The 21,851-nt window shown below is 34.5% G+C and overlaps 1 protein-coding gene across 4 annotated transcripts in view; it reads left to right on the forward strand.

The window, feature by feature from the left end:
* LOC110025973 (sugar transporter ERD6-like 4) overlaps positions 1 to 21,851 on the forward strand; it is a 35,609-nt gene that overhangs the window by 740 nt on the left and 13,018 nt on the right. For 3 of the 4 annotated variants that reach the window (XR_002294162.1, XR_002294161.1, XM_020726688.1), the window contains exons 3-15: positions 72 to 131; positions 241 to 306; positions 430 to 495; positions 575 to 650; positions 1,027 to 1,091; positions 1,188 to 1,280; positions 1,426 to 1,509; positions 1,613 to 1,697; positions 9,317 to 9,363; positions 9,447 to 9,509; positions 9,589 to 9,648; positions 10,528 to 10,593; positions 10,680 to 10,739. Coding sequence is in view for 2 of the 4 variants with exons in the window: in XM_020726688.1 (XP_020582347.1) it covers positions 72 to 131; positions 241 to 306; positions 430 to 495; positions 575 to 650; positions 1,027 to 1,091; positions 1,188 to 1,280; positions 1,426 to 1,509; positions 1,613 to 1,697; positions 9,317 to 9,363; positions 9,447 to 9,509; positions 9,589 to 9,648; positions 10,528 to 10,593; positions 10,680 to 10,739 (891 nt within the window). In the remaining 2 variants the exon portion in view is untranslated. Of the gene's footprint in view, positions 1 to 71; positions 132 to 240; positions 307 to 429; positions 496 to 574; positions 651 to 1,026; positions 1,092 to 1,187; positions 1,281 to 1,425; positions 1,510 to 1,612; positions 1,698 to 9,316; positions 9,364 to 9,446; positions 9,510 to 9,588; positions 9,649 to 10,527; positions 10,594 to 10,679; positions 10,740 to 20,731; positions 21,043 to 21,851 lie in introns of those variants that run through there. The other variant, XM_020726689.1, reaches the window with a different exon arrangement.

Raw genomic sequence — 21,851 nt, forward strand, 5'->3', positions numbered from 1 at the left:
TTGTTTTCTTCTTCCAATGTATCATGGACAGATACTGAGATTTTATTGATTTTTATGATGGTCTTTCGCAGTCCCTGATGATTGCTTCGATACCGAACATTATCGGTTGGTTGGCTATTTCGTTTGCCAAGGTTGGTGTTTTCTTTTTAATTGTTGATGATTGTGCTCTTAATTTCCTCTGCTAATTGTTTTATATTTATTTATTTATTGTTTTGTTTGTCCCTTGCAAATGGCTTGCAGGATTCTTCGTTCTTGTACATGGGCCGGCTGCTGGAAGGATTTGGCGTTGGCATCATATCCTACACGGTAAGCGAATATGGTAATTCTCCTGTTTCATTGGCGTTGTTATTATTTAATTAGAGTATGCAGGTTATGGTCAAGTTAGGTTCTTTATGCTAATTTCTGCACTCTGATGGTTCGTGGCTTTAGGTACCCGTTTACATAGCAGAGATTGCTCCTCGGAACATGAGAGGAGGGCTCGGTGCAGTCAATCAGGTTGGTTTTATACTGACGACTTTATCTTCTGTGGTGGAAAAATTTTCAATGTTTTCTGATTAATGTATTTTCAATGCAGTTGTCTGTAACTATTGGTATAATGGTCGCCTATCTCCTGGGCATGTTTGTAAATTGGCGGGCGCTTGCTGTGATAGGTAAAAATCATACAAATCATATTGTTTCACTGAGGACGATCTGTTTCCCTTTTCACTCAGTTTGTTCCTCCCAAGCTCAGTCAAACCAAAATTTCCTTAAATGGATTACTTAAAAGCAATGCTATTAGTGAACATTGATAATCCTTTAGAAAGAATAAAATGAACATTCAACTGCCTGTCCAGATATCAAGCTGGTTATGGGAATTTTGAGTAAACACAAATATCTATTTTCAACTTTTTTAATCTTCACGGAAGTATTATTCCTTCAAGTAAATGAAATAAATCAATATAATTTAAAGTTTTGCGTAATTTTATAAGGGTAAATGATAATAGATTTGATGTTGTTCTGATGATGCTGAAATTCAACATAATGCAGGAATTTTGCCATGCACAATCCTCATACCTGGTCTGTTTTTCATCCCCGAATCTCCGAGGTGGTTGGTGAGATTTGAATCTTAGCGCCAAGTTATTAATAAGAATAGGACTTGCCCATCCTTTCTAGTGATTGATTTGAAGTACCATCTTACATTTGCGCAGGCTAAAATGGGAATGATGGATGATTTTGAAGCATCCCTCCAAGTCTTGAGGGGTTTTGATGCTGATATTAGTGTAGAATTGAATGAAATCAAGGTATTGTAATAATGTTCCTTCATAATTCAGTAAAATGGATTAAAAAAATGCTATGAGTTGCTAAACGTCATATATTCAAATGAGATAAAACACATAGGCTGTTACTAGAGCTTTATGATTTTAATTAGGAACTTTTGTTTTATAGCGATCTGTCACAACATCATCAAGCAGAAGGACTGCAATACGGTTTCATGATCTCAAGCAGAAAAGATATAAAGTTCCTCTTATGGTAGTTCTCTTTGATCCCTGTCAATCCGGATTTTTCTTTATTTACTTTGAATTACTTATCATCTTTTTATTTGATGTAATATTTACTATTCACTGTTCTGCAGATAGGAATTGGTCTTCTTGCACTGCAGCAAGCAAGTGGAATCAATGGCATCTTGTTTTATGCTTCTAGTATCTTCAAAGCTGCAGGTAAATTTTAAGATGTACCTGCAGTTTCATTATTAGCTGGATGACTTCTGGCATTTTGACATCTAAATGTTTCTGCACTTGAAGAAATGAATGACTATGATTTACAATTTGGATGCTCTTCCGTTCTCTGCTAAATGCAGGAATTATTTTTTTTTTAATAATCATCTCCAAACTAATTCTCTCCACTAAAGATGTTTTGGCTAGAAGAGGAAATAAATGGAAAGACCCTTAGGATGGAATTATTTTTTCTAGTGTTCCAAAATGTATGAAATGATGATGTTGGATGAATGTTTTGAGGGTTACGGATTAAGGCCATCTAAAGCTTTGAACAAAAAGCTTACTAGATAATAGGAGAGTAGAAAATGTAGATGAGAAGGTGGTTCAAAATTAAGTGAGAAGATAAAGAATCAACTTCCTGAAGGATTTGCATCCAGGAGAACCTTAATTTCACACTAGGTCATAAGATTATATTTTATTCATGATATGGTTTACGGTAAGATTTTTCTTGAAAATTTATGAGCCTATTGAACACTAAATATTGGTTTCATCTTGTATTGCGTGATTTTTGGAACTGTGAAACATAAGGAGTAAAATTACAAGCTACTTTCATCGCATATGCTGTATGGATAAACCATGAGACTCATTTTATCCATTGAACAATGATAAAAAGGTTAATAAGTGGTTTTTTTAGCTTTACTCTTTTGCTACATTGAAATTGAGCTTTACAAAAGTTTTGTTGAATAGATTTGCTTCTTTGTGATTGAAAAAAAACTAAGACGCAACTAATCCCATTAATTTTAGATTTATTGCACCTTATTTACTATTATGTCGTAATAGTTGCTTAATTACATTAAGCATTACTTAGTTTCCTGAATACTATTGCTTATATTAGATATTGGGAATATCTATTATCCGTTGGATAATTTTAGGGGATGCAAATTTATTATTCTTAAAGCTTTTCTTTTTTAGGTCTCACATTTTTATTCATTTGTTGTCGATCGATCCTTTACTCAGGTGGTATTAGAGGTGATGGCAATAAAGAGAAATAAGAGTGACATTCTAGCTTGCAACGATGTTTGAAACTGGTCTCACCTCCAAAAACCTCAAGCTACTAGCCCTGCAGATGTCGGATGCCCTAGATTTGGGATTTCGACTTTCTGTTCGGAGGGTGTGATGTGACTTGTGCGATCAAACACATTAGTAATAGTGATGCCTTCTATTTAGCAACCACAGTAACGTATCTGGTACCCATACCAGACGTGGTTGGATTCTTTATTGGGGCAAATCGGAATATATTATTGATTGTTCAGTTGAATAGAATTTTAAACTTTTGGATGATGTAAATTCTGTAATCCTCCAAAATTATGATTCGACTAATTCTGTTTCTGTTTATGCTCAAACAGAGCCTTGGCTAATGGAGCATTTCATATAGGATAAAATTTTGCTGAATTTCACTCTTCTTGGGATGTATGATTATTGACTTCCGACTCTGGAACAATTAATTGTAGCTTTCCTGATAATCAGATTGAGGAAGACGTGTATTTGCATTCTTGCTCCCATGGCTTGCTGTGGCTCAATATTTCTCAAGATTCTGATACCAATTCTAGCCAATATCAGTGGAAGCCTAACTAAAATATTCTTAAAGTTTAGATGAACCATCTAAAAGTTAAGGAGTCGTTGACTCAAACTACTCCCATTACAATTCCTAGGAATAAATCTCATCTAAAAGATTCACATTTCTCTAAAATTGTTGCCTACTATAGTTTAACTGAATTCATGATTCTGAAATATCTAATAAACTACACTAGCCTGAGTTGAAAACGAAGAGGTACAACATGAACATAAAACTACCAATGGATTGCAACTGACCTTCCCTCCCAAACCGGTATGACATGCATTCAATATAGTGCATTTGGTTTTAACCAATTTTAGACAGCTACAAATATCATAATATGATAGTTCTTTTACATCCAAAATTTGATCATGGAAAAATCAAAGAAATGCTGATGAATGCTATTATGATGCATGATAATCATTTTCAAATTGTTGAACGGACTTTTCAAATGGTTGGGAGGGACAATGGTAGAACACTTTGTACAGTATTAAAGATTGGCCGGTGGGAACTTTTTGACCTAAGCATCCTTGAGGTCTTCGCTATTTACTCAGAAAATGTATGTAATGATTTGTTGAAACACATTCATGAGGAAAATACATCAACATGTGGACTAAAATTTGTTACTAGCTGCTATGGGATTATTGGTTTTGTTAAGTTCTTTGGACCATATTACAAGATTTTTATCATGAAAAGTAAGGTTGGATATTCAAAAAACAATACTGATGGCAATGGGAATTGTTTTGTTAAGCCTATCATATTTCAAACTCGTGTTATTCATGCAAATTATTATGATTGCATGGATCCCTAAAATGTTGCTTAATGCGCTTATGGTTTTGCTGCACTTAAGATTCATCTCCATGCTTTGGGACTAGTTGGTGTTCCAAAGTCCGACTTAGACGCTCATTTGACGGATGAGTTGATCGATTTCTATGTCATCCATAAAAATATCTCAATCAGATGAAAACATTCTCTATCAAGGCAACACAACTTTGTTAGACTGATGTGTGAAGTAAAATTTTTTCTAACTCTTTAGTTTCTAATAAAAAGCTCGAAGTTCCATTTGACAAAAGACTTTCTAACTTGAACACAGGGGCTTCAACTTGTAAGAAATATGAATCATATAGCAAATATAATTACTCAATGCCTTGTAGGAAGCTTTTTGTAGAGAATGGACTTGGTTGCGTTAGTGAACTTGAGTTTGAGGCGTCGACGCCTTCAATTTTTTTTAACCTTGATTGGCTTTTATCTTTTGGAATTTTATTTTGACGATATTACAAGAGGTCTATAGTTCCAAATATTTTTTTTTTTTTGAAATTATTTTTTGTTGCCGAGCACCTAATTTAAGTCCGTCTTTGAGTGAGTAGGATTATGACGAAAAGAGAGCAAAAGACCTAGCAACTAATGATAAATATTTCTAACTGAAGCCGATTTCTTTTGAAACGGAAGGGATTTGATATAGCCAATCTCATTATTCTTACATTTATTACATATTTACTATTGTCCCCTACTAGTTGCTTAATTACATTAAGCATTACTTAGTTTACTTGACTATTGTTTTTTTTATATGTTGTTGGTTGTATTAGATAAAAGGAGTATATATTATCCATTGGATAGTCTTAAGGATACAAATTTATTATTTATGGGAAATATAAAAGGAAGCTTTTCTATGTTTTCTCTTTTCGGTCACACGTTTTTCTTCTACTATCGATCAATCCTTTACATCAGTTGTAGAGTTGCCTTTTTGAGTCCCTATGGCTGCTTTAATGAACATTTTTTAGGAGTTTGATTGTTGGTCATTTTGCTTCGTTAGTGGGCTGGGTTGGGGATGATAGCAATGCTGGTGAATTTAATGTGCATTTATTTAATATCTTGAAGCTCTGATTGGTCAATATTAATTTTCTTAGAAATTTTTTTGTTTAAAATAAGATTTTAAAAAAATAAATAAAAATTTGAAACATTTTGACTTAGTGAGGCAAGACGTAAGATTCAAGGTTCAAAAATGAAAACAATAATTTATAAAATAAAAAGTGATTCATCCACTTGCATCCCATGGATGAAATAAGACAAAAACGAATGAACCCTTCTAGATGCAGATGATTGACTTCTAAGGCTGATAGAGCAAAGTTGAGCTTGAAACCTTCAAGTCATTTGAAGAGAACAAGCCACTTGATTAATCTCCTTGGTTGACTAAGCCAAATTCAACAAAGAAAAGTTGCCATGATTCCAACCATAAAAACAAATTGACTGTATTCTTTGTGTGGACATATGGTTTGAACAAAGCCAAAAAAAAAAGGAACTTGTAATAAGGTTGCCCAAGATACTGTGCATGCCCTAAAATTCCTGTATAAAATTGTTCACGCCATTACTTAGCCAAATGGATTTTTTATAATAATTTAACTAGTAAGACATTTAATGACTTCACTCAACTATTCCCCAAAGGTTGACTACTACAAGGTGAAACCAACTAGATGGACTATGTCGACTACTTATCATCTTTTCCCAAATGGCCTTCCTGAGAACTCAAAATGTTTGGCTTGCTGAGATTAGACAGGTGAGTGCCAAAAATTGAGATGGGGTAGAGATCAACAAGGGATATATAATGCCATACTTAACAATATTTCCACTTGCATGCACAAGGCTTTAGACCATATGTGCAATAATGATGCCATTGGTATTATTGGGAATATGTTGTTGCATATAGAATAATACCTCCAATGATCTCTCTCAAAAAGAAAAAAAAAATGCAAGAAAGCTAGAGAATTGAATTTCAAACATAATTCATTCCAAAATCGGATGAGCTTTGGGAATTGCAATCACACATGTTAATAATAGCCCAACTAAACTCTTACACATGAAAAGAAGGGAAGTTCTTGCCAACGAAGGAGATCGTCCCTCATAAAAAGTGTATATAAAACATCTTAGCCCATTGGGGCGAACTACAAAGGAGTTTGTTCCAAGCAAAATGGATTCAAAGGCATTTATTTGTGAACATATGCAGTAGCCTGCGGGCGGTTAAACCTAACTTTAATGAAGATTAGCTATCTATTCTTGCTCTCTCGTTTTTCTCTTTTTGGGAGATACTTTAGAAAGCTCTTCTCTTCCATTCCTCTCTTAGTGTAATCCAGGAGTGCCTTTCTCCTCACAACACAACATATCTCTTTTAGACATGGCCTCAAGAAAAAGAAGAATCTTTGAATAAAAAGAGATGAGGCAACATTAAATTGTTGGTGAAGCTTGAGGTCCTGTGATGTTTTGTTATATAGATAGAGTCTAATGATTTAATCTACAAGCTCAATTTTGTGCTAAGAATGATGGCAACCAGAGACATTGCCCATCCACCAAAAGTTTTGGTTGACATTGTGCTTCTGTTGTTTGCACTCAAGCATTTTAAGGAAGTCATTTAGGCAAAGGCGATGTTTGCAAACTCGCCTAAGAATGTGAGGGTAATAAACAGGGAGAAATTTTCCCTAGTAACTCATTCTAGAGCCATTCTAACATTTTTTGTTGTCCTTCACAGAAGTGATCTGTGATGAATATTTAAACCAATGTTAATAGAATTGGATCAGACTGGTTCGCTTGAGTGGTACAACTCTAAACCAGCCATATTATCGGTGGGTTTAACCTATGGGGACAACCTAAGCATCGAAGTAGCAAGAATTTGTTAAAACCGACAGTTCAACTAGTGAATCATGGAACCTGTCTTGATTTTGTAAAACTGTATGGTCCAATTTTCATGCTTTTAATCACCTTTAATCATTGATCCAATGACTCTGATTAAGTTGAGCTGATTAATCTTAAAATATAATATTTTAAATTTGTATTTCAAAAATTCTACATGATGAAAACACATAAAAACAAGCTGAAGATCTGATTTGATCTGCTTAGTGGGTGTACCACAGCTGCCCCCACTTTCAAATAATTAGGTAATTTCTTAAGATTAAGTTTCTACACAATTTCTTGAGCCTCGTCTTTATTACAAAATTTCCACAGCCATGTAACTTTGTGAAGCATTCCTTAAGCAATGCCAATCTTCCGTGTAAGCCACGAGATGTGTTTTGTAATCAGTAGACTTGATGTCAAGGTCTTTTTTCTTCCATCGTAACTTAGCCTTTGGAGTAATTTAAATGAAAAAATAGAAGATATTTCTTTAAGCATTACCACTGCCTATAAAAGCTATCTTAACTAAGGTCTGATCAACCATTGCATTACTCTAACTTTGGATATCTAGCCCTATTTATATCACCATTTTTTCTATTTCTATTGGCTTGCTCTGAATCCCGGTGCAGCTTCTTTGTGGGTTATTTTAATCCAACCTTTTCAACTATAATATCTTTATCTTACTGTGGACATATGTTCAATATTTCAAAATTTATGTAATTGCTCTCTCAATCTCTGGAGGACATGCTTTTACTCTTTATTACTTGTGTGACCACATGCTCTTGTGTGTACAAAGAAATTCACAGCAAAATTCTATGCCTATAAATAGCGGTTATTTGTAATCAATTTTCACACATCAATTAAATTCATGAACTCAATGAATCATTTGATTGATTATTATGGCAATAGCTCACTCCCTATTTCCCGTCCCATTCTATTCACCAACACGTATGCCCATGCCCTTCACCTTGCAATTTAAGTAATAAGGCTTACTCTAGCATCCCAAGTCCACCTCCAACTCTCTCCATTCAAGATCTACAAGGAAAGGAGATAATGTGGGTTGCCATTTAGAAAGAGAGGAAGCATTCAAGGAGACAATCATGGAGAAGAGATCAGTAAGCAAGGAAAGCAAGGAAAAATAAAGGAGGTGATCCAAGTACAATATGTTGCAAGTCAACTCAAGCGGCGTTTTGTAAATCTTCGTCAATCTCAAGTTTTGCCTTTTGTATTTTGTTACCCTCCTTAATTTCTGTAGACTATACCTGTAAAATTTGCATACTTCTTTGCATGTTCAATAGTATTTAATTTTCCTTCTGTTTTTAATGCAATAATTAGAGCTCGAAATTAGGGTTTCAATTAGAAGGGGCCCATAATATAAGCTTTCAAGTATTTTCACATTTTTTTTCTTCCACTAGTATTGCCTTTCAAGGCTAGCTCTATAAAGTCTTGGTAATATTAGTTTGTGTTTTGATAACCATAGCCAAACATAGCTTTCAATTGTTGGAGCTTTATGTCGCATTGTGCATCTAGGGTTGAAGAGAACGAGTTGTCACACTCATTCTCTTCAATTTTAGATATAGCATCTGGTTAGGAGTCTAAAAATCAAATCAATATTAGCGTCATGCTTTCCAATTCTGGATCATTGGACCACCTCTTCGACATGACGCACAAATAAAGAACCCTGATTCAGCAAGACTTGAAAGTTTCTCATTCATTATCTTAGCCAATTTCTCTATTTACTAATACTAGTTTTCATGTTTTTGCCAAGCTGTTCTTTTCTCAATCCCTACAAGCTTATACTTCTATTTACTTGAAGCACCACATCAAACCGTCAACAAAAATTCCTTTTTTACATCCACTGATTGGTTTGGAATGAATTCTGGTCCTTCTCTCAAATAACTCATCTTTCTTGTGCCTTCTCTTGATGGAATGATATCAGGAAGGCAGAGAAAAAACGCTGTTATCAAATGGAATAAAATTTAATCTGAGAACATCTGGAATTGTTGAAATCTTGCCATCAAACATAACGTAATTAATACAGATCATTGGTTGTGATTGGAAGTTATTCTTACTTGAATTTGATAGGATTTGCATTTGAAGGTTGATTTAGCTGAATTAAAGGGATATGATAGTCAATTACACCTATGCTGTGATATAAATCTGCCTTGATGTTCAGTAAGCACAAATTTTGCATAGTTTTGTAGTTTTCATCCTCTTTATGCTCACTAGTGGTCTGGACTTGGGCGGAACGTGATTCTGTTTACCATTTTGTGGAACATCAAATTATTTTTGTTATAGTATCTGAATAGGTTGGTGATTATGCTTGAGAAATTTTCTTTTGTAACAGGGATTTCATCTAGTAACATAGTTACATGCGGGCTTGGAGCTATTCAGGTGATAAGCCCATTTTTATTTTGAAATGTATTTAAATTTTCTTTTACCTGATTATCTTATATAAAACTTTAAATATAATTTAGGTTCTCGCCACTGGAACTAATGCATGGTTGTTAGATAAAGCTGGTCGTCGATTATTTCTCATAGTGAGTTTTATTGTGTTATCATTTGTTAGTTCCTTCAGTATACTTCTCTAACCATTTTATAATTTATTTATGCATACAGATCTCCACTTCTGGGACGTCTGCTAGTCTTATCCTTGTTTCGATATCATTCTTTATCAAGGTTCTTTCTCTCATCAATTTTTCAGAATAAACGCCTAAGTTAACGTGTTATTGCTTCTTTTGTATTTGATCAATTTTGTTTGTTTTATTTTTTATTTTTAAAAATACATTTGTTCAATTTGTTTACATGTTTTTTTTATTTATGAAAATAAATTAACATTATTTTTAAAACACTCAAAATATTTTTTTTTTTTGAGATTTTAAAAATAATTATTCTTTAATCAAATTGTCAAATATGTTTTGTTTTAAATCAAAACATAAATAAAATAAAATAAAAAATAAAAGTGATACCAAATAGTCTCGGAGAGTTTGTTGGGAAAAAAATTATTTTTTGGGTTTTATTTATGTTATTTGTTTTCTTAAATATGTTTGTTTAGTATAGATTTTTTTATTTTTTAACTTTTTATTAAAAAAAAATCTATTTTAAAAACAACTCAAAACTAATAACAATTATTTGCACTGTTTTAATAATAAATTAAATAATATAAAATAAGAAACATAAGTGATCCAAAATGGCTCCTAAACTAATATAAGATTATTATCTAAAATCACAACTAGCTATAGATTCAATGCTTATGTTTGAATATAACCATTTTGCTCTCTCAGATCGGAAATATGAGAAAATCGTCAAATTAGTCTTTTTAAATCTTTATATAAGATCGTTTTAGTCCCAAAAATTGTCAATTGGCTCCTTCCTCTTTTCAGATGGAATGAAATAGTCCCCATAAATGACTATAATAGCTTCAGTTTAAAAAGTCTAGGGGCTAATTTGACAAGTTATAGACTCTGAGACTAAAATTGCCCCATCTAAACAGTTAGGGCACTATTTTGGTACTTTACTTACTAAAAATTTAACATAGTTGTGTTTTATTGGATGTAGGGTTCTGTTCCAGAAGGTTCGGACTTGCATTCTGTGCTCAGTGTGCTCTCATTGGTCGGACTTGTGGTATGTTATGGCTGCGTGAATGACTTTCAGTCGTACTTTCTATGTTGTATATAAGTTTGAAAAATAATCTGATTATTTTCCTTTAGGGTTTTGTCATTTTCTTTTCACTTGGGCTGGGCGCCATTCCATGGGTCGTAATGTCAGAGGTAAATGATATAATCTTTATTCTTAAAACTGATTTTATTTCTTTTCTTTTTTTTTCTTTTTGACTTATCTGAAGAACTATTTTAGAATTAGAAAAAAAAAGTTGGTGATGATTCTCCATTAATTATTCAATTATTGGGAGAAGAACAAACTTGAAACTTGGCTTTCATATTAGAAATAAAGTGGTTTTACTGAAGAATGATTCATCAGTTGATAGGACCTCATTAGTTGTAAACCTGGTTATGAGTTTCTCCTTGCATGAGAACTCATTGTGATAATAAATTTTTCGAAGGTAAATAATATACATCCTCCTATAGCGAACTAAGCAAAGAATACTGCAGTGCACAGTAACATTACATTATTCTAGAGGGACCGGAAGACATTTAGCTCATGTTTTTTGAAATTTTAAAAACACAAAGCACAGAATCTTAGATGCAATATTAGTAAAAAAGAATAATAAAACTCAATTAATTTTTCTTAAGGTTATGATGTCTCAGAACACAAAGCATAATCTGACAGATGATCCATCACTATAAGAAGATAGTATACCTTTTAAAAAGTGAAATATGCATTTTTTGTATATATGTAAGGAAACATGTAAGTAAAAATTGAAATTCATGTGTTAGATATTTATATACATAAAAATTGATTGATATATTCTTTCTCAAGTTTTACATTAAATTATATATTTTTTAATTATAGTCATAAAAAATTTTTCTTGAAGTTTTTAATTCATTAATTAAGGACATGCATTTGCTATGCGTGTCCTCTCTTTTTTTAATATTATTTAAATCAGTTACTTCTATCCTGTGTCTGACACGTGTCAAAGTCGTGGTTGAGCCATGTCGGAGCTTTGTTCCTGTTTGATACTTGTCCGACATTGTACGAATCCTTAATTAAAAATGTTTGTGCAATATAGTCTTTACATATTTTGAACAAGTTGGAAGTCAATTATTCTCTATAAATGTAAAAATAAGATAGGCTAAGGATTACTCTAGAGTACATTGCTGCAGTGCACAGTAGCAGTACATTACCCTAGAGGAATCTTGTAGCGAAGTAAGCAAAGAATACTGTAGTGCACAGTAGCAATACATTACTTTAGAGGGACCGAAAGACATCTAACTCATGTTTTTTGAAATTTTAAAAACACAATGCATACACTCTTAGATGCAATATTAGTAAAAAAGAATAATAAAACTCAATTAAATTTTCTTAAGGTTATGATGTCTCAGAGCACAAAGTATAATCTGACAAATGATCCGTCACTATAAGAAGATAACAGACCTTTTAAAAAAAATTCTTAATTAAATGATGCACCACCCCGCTCCTATGTGTCATTGAAGTATATCACCACAAAGGTCTGTGCCGTTTTAATTTTGATTTTGAAAAATATAGGAAAATATGAAAATAGTTTTGAAATGAATATGATTTTTGAAAGTAACATTTTGATTTAAAAATAGGTGAGACCAAACGAGTCTCATATTTTGAATAGTTTGGGTGACTAAGTACGATACCATAAATAATACACTTATCCCGAAGAATAAACATATCATTTGTAGTAGGCTCAATCACCTAAACTAAAGAATTTGTGACATTTATTTGGTCTGCGAAATATTTTATATGAGGTCAACAAATTCCCCTACCTAATATAAGGATTAGATAAAATTTATTTTACCTGGGTTTTAAGTTCCCTATAGAGGCAAACCCCTATAGTTAATTACATCTTAAATGACTGGGGTCACTTAAGAAAACTCTCGATTAAGATCAGTAGTTTTACTATCCAGATTTCAAAATTTAAGTTTCTAAGATTGGACACGGGAAAATCAAATAGAAATGATTCAAAATAGGAACAGTTATTTTACGGAATCCAAAGGAGCGAATGGTAGGGGATATCACAGATCTAGGGAGAGCTCAGTGACATCCCAACTATCCTACTGTTTGGTTTTATATCTTTGAAATAATGTTATTTAATGTTTAATCCTGCAATTTATTTAGAATGTAAGACTTATGTTCACACGATATCTGATCGTGTAAATAACCTAAAAAGATAGGAGGATTTACACCGTACCATACAGTAACCTCAGAATTTTATAGTGTTAGGACTTATAATTGCTATAATTGCACAACATGGTTAAACATGGTTATGCAAAAGCCTAAAGGTGATATGTGAGGGTTTACGCTGCGCTAGACAAACCACCTCGAAATCCTATGGACTGTTATTTAAACTAAGGAAAATAATCGGTGAGAATGTATGTTGATGTTACAGATCCACCTTGAAGTTGTTCATCGTCGTGCTGCCCACAGTGTTCGCTCCAAAGCTCTTCGTAGTAGCACCTCCAGGTTTAATGTTAATCCTATATAACCGCTAGGTTTTCCTAAACTAAGGTATAGTGTGTATCAAAGTAACTAAGCTTGCAGTATAAAAGAAAAGAACAGTGTAATGTACAGTAAAGAGAAAGAACAGTAACATGCTGAAAGAATAATATAACGTACTAGGAAAAACAATATAACATTCTAGGAGAGTAATACAACATGCTAAGAAATAAAATTGCTGCAATGTAAATCACACCTGTAAATTTGGGAAGTCTGCTACTCCTTTAAGCTAGCTATTATTCACTGTATAAATAAAGGAAACATTGCTTGGAAACTTCGAGAAAATTGACAAATAAATATACGACGAATGATTCTGGAAAATTGACGAGTAATAATTTAAATAAAACTATCAAAACCTCGGGAAAGTCTCGGAGAGAAGAGACCACGAGTGCTTTGTCCAAAATTCAATAAAACATATGCAAAAAGTTCAAAAAAAGGGGACTGGACCACAAGCACTCGGGTCGGGGCTAGGCTCAAATATATATTTGTACTTGAGGGACGTCGAATGTTACTCGGTCACCCGGATGTATAAAGCCCACCACTCCACTAGAAGGATGTCCTACTGAACCTAACTTAGGAGGGTACTCCTTAGCCCAGGATCGGGGATCAACAAGTGGACAACCCAAATATAACATATTTTAAAATTTAAGTTTTGGCATGCACATATGTTTCAAACATACAAAAGAAAAGCTGTTTTTTTTAATTTTGTAATGAAAATATATTATATTTTCTTATAAATATCATATCTGTTCTTATCAATTTATTTTATCAATTTTAAAAGGTATAGGTGTCCACAGGTCGATCACGTCATTGGGCCTAAGACCACTAACAACCTCAGAAGGTACGAGTCCCCCTCTAATCTTATGTCGGTGAATGATACTTTCATCCTACAGTTCATCATGTCTTAGAATTGAGTCTTGGTGTTGTAGGATGAGATATCATTCTGCTCTACCACCGGCGTGCCTTTGTCATCATCGCCCTACTCCCCAAAATAAAACTGACCGACTTGCGATCTTGCTTGATGGTTGCACATCTTGATGGTTTCACACATAGCAAAAGACTATACATGAGTACTTATGTATCGGACATAAGCACAGAAAACCGAACCAAGAAGCAAGAAAAAAAAATATAAATGAGGATGAGAGAGAGGAGAAATTAATTCACAGAAAAGATTGAATGAATAAGGGTGAAGCAATCCTCAAAGTTATATAAAAAAGAGCTAAAAATAGAGCCCAAGGTCCTTGAATAAATCCAAGAAGGATATCATTTTCTCAACTCTTACGATTGGATCAACCCATGAAGGGTATCCTTTCTAAGTCTTTGTTTCAAATAGATTGAAATGGGCTCAAGGCTATCATAATGCTATACTCACAACTCCATCACTCATATGAATTTTTATGTCCAAATATGAACCTAAATGTGATGTTTATATTTATCAAGCCTTCATATTATCTTTTCAAACACTTTCACAAGATTTCAAATCATTTCATAAATCCAACCTATATCAACTTCATGATTTTCCAAAATAAAGTACATCCAACATTACATAAAAGAAACCAAATATATGCTCTCAAGTAAGGCCCATAAAAGGGACAAAAAATGATCGCAAAAACCACCACCAAACAGCCTAGAGCAGCTCACGGGTAAGGCCAAGAGGGGGGGCAGCAAAAAGAAAAAAAACGAGCCTGAACCATGTCACAACACCAAAGAAATGCTGCAGCAAGGCTCACGGGTAAAGGGCAGCAAGGGGAAAGCCACCACAGCATAGGCCTACGAGTAGGGGCCAAGAAGAAGAACCCTGAAGGCAGCATAGATCCACTGGTAAGGGCCAGGAAGAAAACCCTAAAGGTTGCAGCGCCAAGCAACTTTCAAGGCCAAAGCAGGAAAAAGAAACCACCATAAATACTACCATTGCATTGTATTTGACATACATAAGAGAGTGAATGGACAAACTATTATACATCATTGAGATCGAACCCACTTTCATCATATAAAGCATGAGGACACTCATATCAAACACTCCCACATAAAGATAGATATTAAAATTCATGAATTTTGGGATGACAAACTTGATTACTAATAACATATCTTAAGGGGAGCATTAAAGAGAAGGCCCCAACCAAGCCATGCCCAACAAAAGTATCAAACCAAATCCAAGGAACAATCCTAAGCAGTGAGAGATTTCAACCAACATATAATACCAAAAGAAGCTCTAACCGAGCCCACAAAAGGGGTAAACCAAACCCAAAGAAAGGTCCAAACATATAAGGAATTTTAACCAACCTAACTCACCAAAAGGAGCACAAACTGAGTCTAGCCCATTTTCTCAATAAGGCCAACCCGAACCCAGCAGAAAGGGGAAAGCCGAGCCCCATGCATAATACAAACCAACTCCAGGCAAGAGTGAAACCAAGCCCAAGGAATAATTCTAACAATAAGGGATTTCAACTAAAATACAACCTCAAAAGGAGCCCAACCAAGTCCAACATATGGGACAAACCAAGCCAGCATGGGGTAAGTCGAACCAAAGCCGAGTCCCACCAAATGGGAGAACAAAAAAAATTTCATTTATAATTTGGTCCAAAAGGGGCTCAAACCGAGCTCAACCACAGTGGCAAAACCGAGTCCAACAAATAGTCCAAACCAAATTTAACAAAAGGGAGCAAAAACAGAGAAACATTCCAGGTAAATTGAACTCATCAAATGGGTCAAAACAAAGTCATAAACAATCAGATTTTATAAAGCCTTAGACTTCAAAATTTTTTTGCACCCCATTATATGTTTTAAACAAAAATTGATAACAGGAAATAGATAAGTGTAACGAATCCCTAAAGCCAAATATTTCTCAGTATTGAAATGAATTTCAGGACTTCCTTCATTCGAAAATAACAATAATAAAAGACCTCAGCATTTCATTTCCAACATGTGTTCGAACAAGGGGTAGCAAGAGAAGCAAGAAATGAGCCCCAAACATATTTTTCAAATCATAAAAGTGATTTCCAACATGTATCAATGCCTAGACTTCAAAATAAACTAAGTCATTCCTCCATTAACCTTAGCAAGAGGATAGAGATGCGTCAACATGCCATCCTAGATAAAATAGAATAGAGAGAAGGAGAAGAATACCTCTTTTCAACAGATTTAAAATAAAATTGAAAAATAATTCCAGGAAAACCACTCTAAGAGAAATATTTCTCCTAAAGATTTCAAGAAACGACAACCACAAATGCTCCACGCCACAAGTACCCGGAAAAGATAGCTTAGAGAGGATTTTCGGCTAAGTAAACAGCACTCCACGAACACTCCACACCCCAAACGCACGAGAGTCAGATTTTGAGAAGATTTTAGAAGAGTTTTTCTTCTGTAACAGCCTCCCACGACAAAAAAAAACCTTTTCTTTCTCTCTAAAAATTTTCAACAACCTCACACAGAGAACTAAAGGGGCTATTTTAGGCAAAGAAGATAAGGGGACAGCCACCTACCAGCTTCCCTGATAAGCAAATCAGGTAAAGGGAGAGGAGGAGAAGGATTTAAGGCAAGAGGAAATGCAGCCTAGGGCAGAGGAAGAGGCGGCCAGGTGGAACTTCGCAGTTGGAGGGCCTCTCGGTCAAGCGTAGCTCGAAGAGGCGAGCAGCGTGTGCAATCGGTTGCAGAGGAATGTCGCGTGGATCAGCTAAGGCACGCGAGAGAGACGCCGTTGCGGCTGATCGAGCCACTGTCTAGGTCAAATTGGGGGTTAAATTTGTGGGTAGAGGTGTAAATAGGATTTAGGGTTTAAATTAAATTATAATTAGTGATATAATTTTAAAAATACCAAATATTTTAAAAAATAAAATTTGAGCTGTCCCTTTTATTCGTGCGCCATAACATAACAAAATTTGTGTCTATTTTAGGTAATTCTGACGTTCCGGACGCGCTGGCGTGGTCCATTTCACCGTCAGAGGTCGTTTTGACAAATTCGTTGATTTGCATGCAAATCTTCTCGTGTCAAAAATATGACAATATGAGTGTCTTTTCCTACTAAAATTGGTGTCACGGACGCGTTGGCGTAGTCCAATTTTGTATTGAAGTTCGTTTGGAGAAGTTTGCATTTTCACCCATCTTTTAGGCTTAATTGAAGTTCGATCTTGTGCACGTAGTGAATTTTGCGCATTTGATGAGTGTATGTGATGATAAAGTCATGAAGTGATTTTCCTAGGGCTTGAAATTCTATTGGGAACTTCTTCCTGAGTCTCCACACAATAACCCTTAACCGCTCGTCCATAAGACGATGTTTTTGAGACCATAAATCCTAGACATTATAGGAAAATAGGAAGTGACTGGAAAAAATGGTGGGTCTCAATTCTAGTTTTCTAGGATGATCAATAGGAACTCATAGAGCTAGATCCTAGGATCCTAAGGAAATGAGTAATTACCTAAAAAATGAGGTCAACAAGGTCATCCAAAAAAACCTCACCAATCATATGACCAGAGAAAATATTGGATCTTGGTTGTCTTTAAATCACGTAAAACTATGCTCGGATATGTCACAGAAATATATCACCACAAAAGGCCATCCCGAAAACCGCAATAATCATTTGATTAAAAATAAGGGGTTCCTTATAATCTTTAAACCATGTAATACCGAGGTCGTGTGTTTGACAAAACTATATCACTATAAAGACAGTCCAAAAGAACCCTCAAGGTCATTTATGTTATCATAAACTTCAAAGTAAAAGAAAAGAAAAAAGAAAAAAAAGAAAAAAAAAGTGGTTCAGAATAGAAGTTGCATTTGATGTGCCAGACTCGCTTGTACAAGAAGCAACCAGTTGTGAAATTTGGCTTCTTAAGAATACCGCACCAAATTTTTTACTCTTCTCAACTCTAGGATATTTGGAACAACTATTGGATCCAACTTCATTTAAGTTAGGATTGGATCCTTCATTTGAATCCGCAGTTTGTCTGACATATATAGGCTCAACTTTGTTGGTGTGTACTCTCTCTCATTAGTTGCCTATGCATGATCACCTGTGCCCCCATTAGATCTGGTGTGTACTCTCTGGTTCATTGTCACTAAACTTGAACTTCTAGGCATTTGGCACGACTTACAAGTTAATTAATAGTTGATATGTTATTTTCATTGAGATGGCATAAAAAAAAAGAAACATAATTAGAAAGTATCAAACGTTGCATAACTTTTTTACCTCCAATCTCTCAACCTACCATTTTTTTGAAGCATCAATCGTTCGCTTTATGTGATCTCAATCTCGCTTTAACTCTTTTTATATTTTCTAATTTTTTTTTTACTGATTCCATGCGTTTTCCAGTTGCATTTTATCATATTCTCTTCGAATATATTCCTTAAACATTTTCATGATATTCTGCCATATTTTCTTTAAAATAGACAGTTGGTCTATTTCCTAGTTCAACTTCCATCAGACATAGATCGCAGAAGGCTAACTTCCACTTCTTTATCCCATATAGCAGACGCTCTAATTTTTTTTAACTTATCCATTACAACTTCTAGCATGAAATGAACTGATGAACGTACTTTCTTAAAAGTAGTTACTCTGAATTACATTAATCAAATAAAAACTTGAACTCTCCAAAACATAAAGCAAATTAGATAAGCCCTTCAAGTAGTGACAGCAGGAGAGAAACCCTAATATCAAATTAAAAGCTGAACTATGGAAAGCTTACCATGCTGCATGAGCATTCTTATATATGGATTTTAATAATCATGAACTCAAGCATTGACACCAACATGTGCTTTTGCAATTAAATAAATATTTGTTCAAAGGTAATTAAGCTTTGCCGTTGGCATCACAATCCAACTCCAAAGTAACGTTAATTCAAGGCCATCACCAAAAGGCAGTTTGAATGCCAATGCAACCTAAGAAATCGAAGGGCTTTGGCATTGCTATTAATCTAAGGTCTTAGCGACCATCTACTTCATGAGCTTTAACAAAACATTCATCGCACTCGGAACATTGCTATTAACAAAACCACCATCATCTTTCATCCATTTTTCAAATTCTTGTTGCCATATCAAAAGTCATGTTAAAATGCTAACCCATATTCAAAACATTCACAACACTCGAAACATTGCTATTAACAAATCCAACCTCCTTCAACCATTTTTAAAATTTTCACTGAAATATCATAATTCATGATAAAATCCCAACTCCTATACAATACATTCATAACACTCAAAACATTGTTATTAACAAATCCTACTCTCATTCATTTCTCAAATTCCCACTTAAATATCAAAATTCATGACATAATCCTCACCAATGCTCATTGATCAAAGCACCTGAAACAGTGCTATTAACCAAGAAAACAATTCATTTTCATCAATTTCTCAAATTTCCACTCAAATATCAAAATTAATGATAAAATCCTTACCTATTTTTTTCAATAACAAATCCATCATTGGAAACCAAACAGGGCAGAGCCACCTTTCAGTAATTTTTTCAATAACAAATTCATCATTGGAAACCAAATAGGGCAGAGCCACCTTTCAGTATTTTTCGGAAGCTATGTATGTAATTATCTCAAAACAAAAAAGAAAGCAGCAAACCACATCATACAGAGCAAAGAAACCAAGAAGTACTGCTTGGACTGGATGGTATGTAATTATCCCATTAAAGGCAAATTAGACAGAGCAGAGCCGCAAACCGCACCTACCAAAGCCATCGGGAAGCCTATAATACTAAAACCAAACTAGAAACGTAAAACACTAACCATAGAGTGTGAAGCCACTAAGAAATAGAGAAAAAGGTGATGTTTCCGGTGCTATGTTTGTAAAAAAATCAAAACGAATGGCTAACAACACAAACCATATATCCCACATAGCAAAGCAACCATGAATAAAAGAGGGAAAGAAGACATTAGAGGAAGAAGGAATGAAGCGGGGCATAACTTATGGGGTGCGTTTAATGAAATGCGCCCACATCACGAAAAACAAACAAGCAGGAACCGAGTTTTCTGGACGTACGCAGCCCCAACACTCCTCCAAATGACACTTAAGAATGCAAATTAACACATCAATGTATTGAATTCATGCAAGAACTAGGTGTCTAGGGACACAATTCCATAAGATAAAATACAAGAAAACCACATCTCACATTACAGGTGTATGAAAATTGATTAACCATAATGCATGAGATAAAAAAACACGAAAATTGTTATTGCGGGAATAAAAAGTGCACAATGCACGAAGTACAAAAAGGTCAAATCTGAGCAATCAGTTCCTGCAATGCATCATGGTTATTTTCGTTCAATACAAGCTTTCATAAATCTCTTCTCATATAATTACACTCTACATCTCTCAATCTCTAACAAGAAACCAACATCGCGGAAGAGGAAGAAAAAGTAGGAAACCCTAAAGGGAAAACATAGTGCCCCAAAGACTCTCTAAACCTTAGAGGCCAAGCCCAAAGGCAAAAAATGCTTCTATCTTGACAATAACGAGCTTATATACTTAGGAGCTTCATTCGGGTTCCAAGTTCGTTATAAAATGGTTCCAAATTTCTCAATTCTTGGAATCAAAGCAAAAAGCGCGACAGGCTGGCGCGGGCGTGATATGTCTTTCAACATGCTTAAATTCCTTTGTCTTTTATAATTATTTTTATTGTAGGTATAACATGTAGGATGATTGGAGTAAATTGGAGAAAAAATGGAGGGAAACAGAGGCAATTTGAGCAAATGAGGCTGCCAGCACTTTTTGGGCGCCAAGGCGCCATTTTCTGGCGCCTAGGCGCCGGAGTCCTCCCAACAAACCGAGAAGATGGCGTCTAGGCACCACAGACTAGGCGTCAAGGTGCTGAAAACTACCTGGACGGTTTCAGCACAAACCAGGGGTTATCTATAGGATTTGGACGGTTTGGAAGAGGACATTAAACGACATTTGGAATTTTCAACTCCAAGAATTCTCCAAGGGCACTATGAGACATAGGTAGGAGTAGGAATTGTAGAATCAACCTGATCTTGAGAGATTGGACAGGGAAATTTGAGTGAATTCTGTAATGGATTTGTATTAGCATTGCAAGGATTATTAGAAGACTTTGTTGGAGTGATTTATATCTTTTTCTCAACGGAGAAAAGCTAAGTATTGTGTTTTGATTTTCTTGTACTTGATTTTAAGTGTATATTTAGTGAATTTGTTTTAATTCAATGAAGTTTTCTGTGATTTTAAATATGCTTTGTGAATAGAATTCCTGCACTTTTCTCTTGTGATTATTAGGTAGAATTTGTTGAATGTTGAATGCTATGGAATTGGCTTTTTTTTATTTAAATATGATGAGTATTCTCTAGGCTTCGTTTACATGTCATACTTACCATATGACTTGTTAAAATCAGTTTTGACCCATTAAGAAGAGCGGTGGTGAAACAACTAGAATATTCACATTATCCGATAGGCTATTGTGAAGTAGTCAGGAGGCAATTCAAATATAGAAGATGTGCTGATAGAGTTTGAACATGGAGTTTCAAGGGTGACAATTAGAATCAGAACCAAATGTGAACTATATTTATTTACGCGCTCAACAAAGGATAAATAGATTTATGCTCCTATTTGTCATTGCATAAATTACAATTCCTAGTTGTCATACTTACAATCTACCTAGTAAATCACAAGAGAAAATTACTTTTATCAATATTGAATTTCACCTAATCAATTGACCTAGGTAGGTTTCACTTAGTCATAGAATCTTAACTTAAGAATAGTTAGAAAATCACCCTTTATCAACCTTCCAAAC

Source organism: Phalaenopsis equestris, unplaced genomic scaffold, assembly GCF_001263595.1.
Source record: "Phalaenopsis equestris unplaced genomic scaffold, ASM126359v1 Scaffold000346, whole genome shotgun sequence".
Taxonomy (NCBI): domain Eukaryota; kingdom Viridiplantae; phylum Streptophyta; class Magnoliopsida; order Asparagales; family Orchidaceae; genus Phalaenopsis; species Phalaenopsis equestris.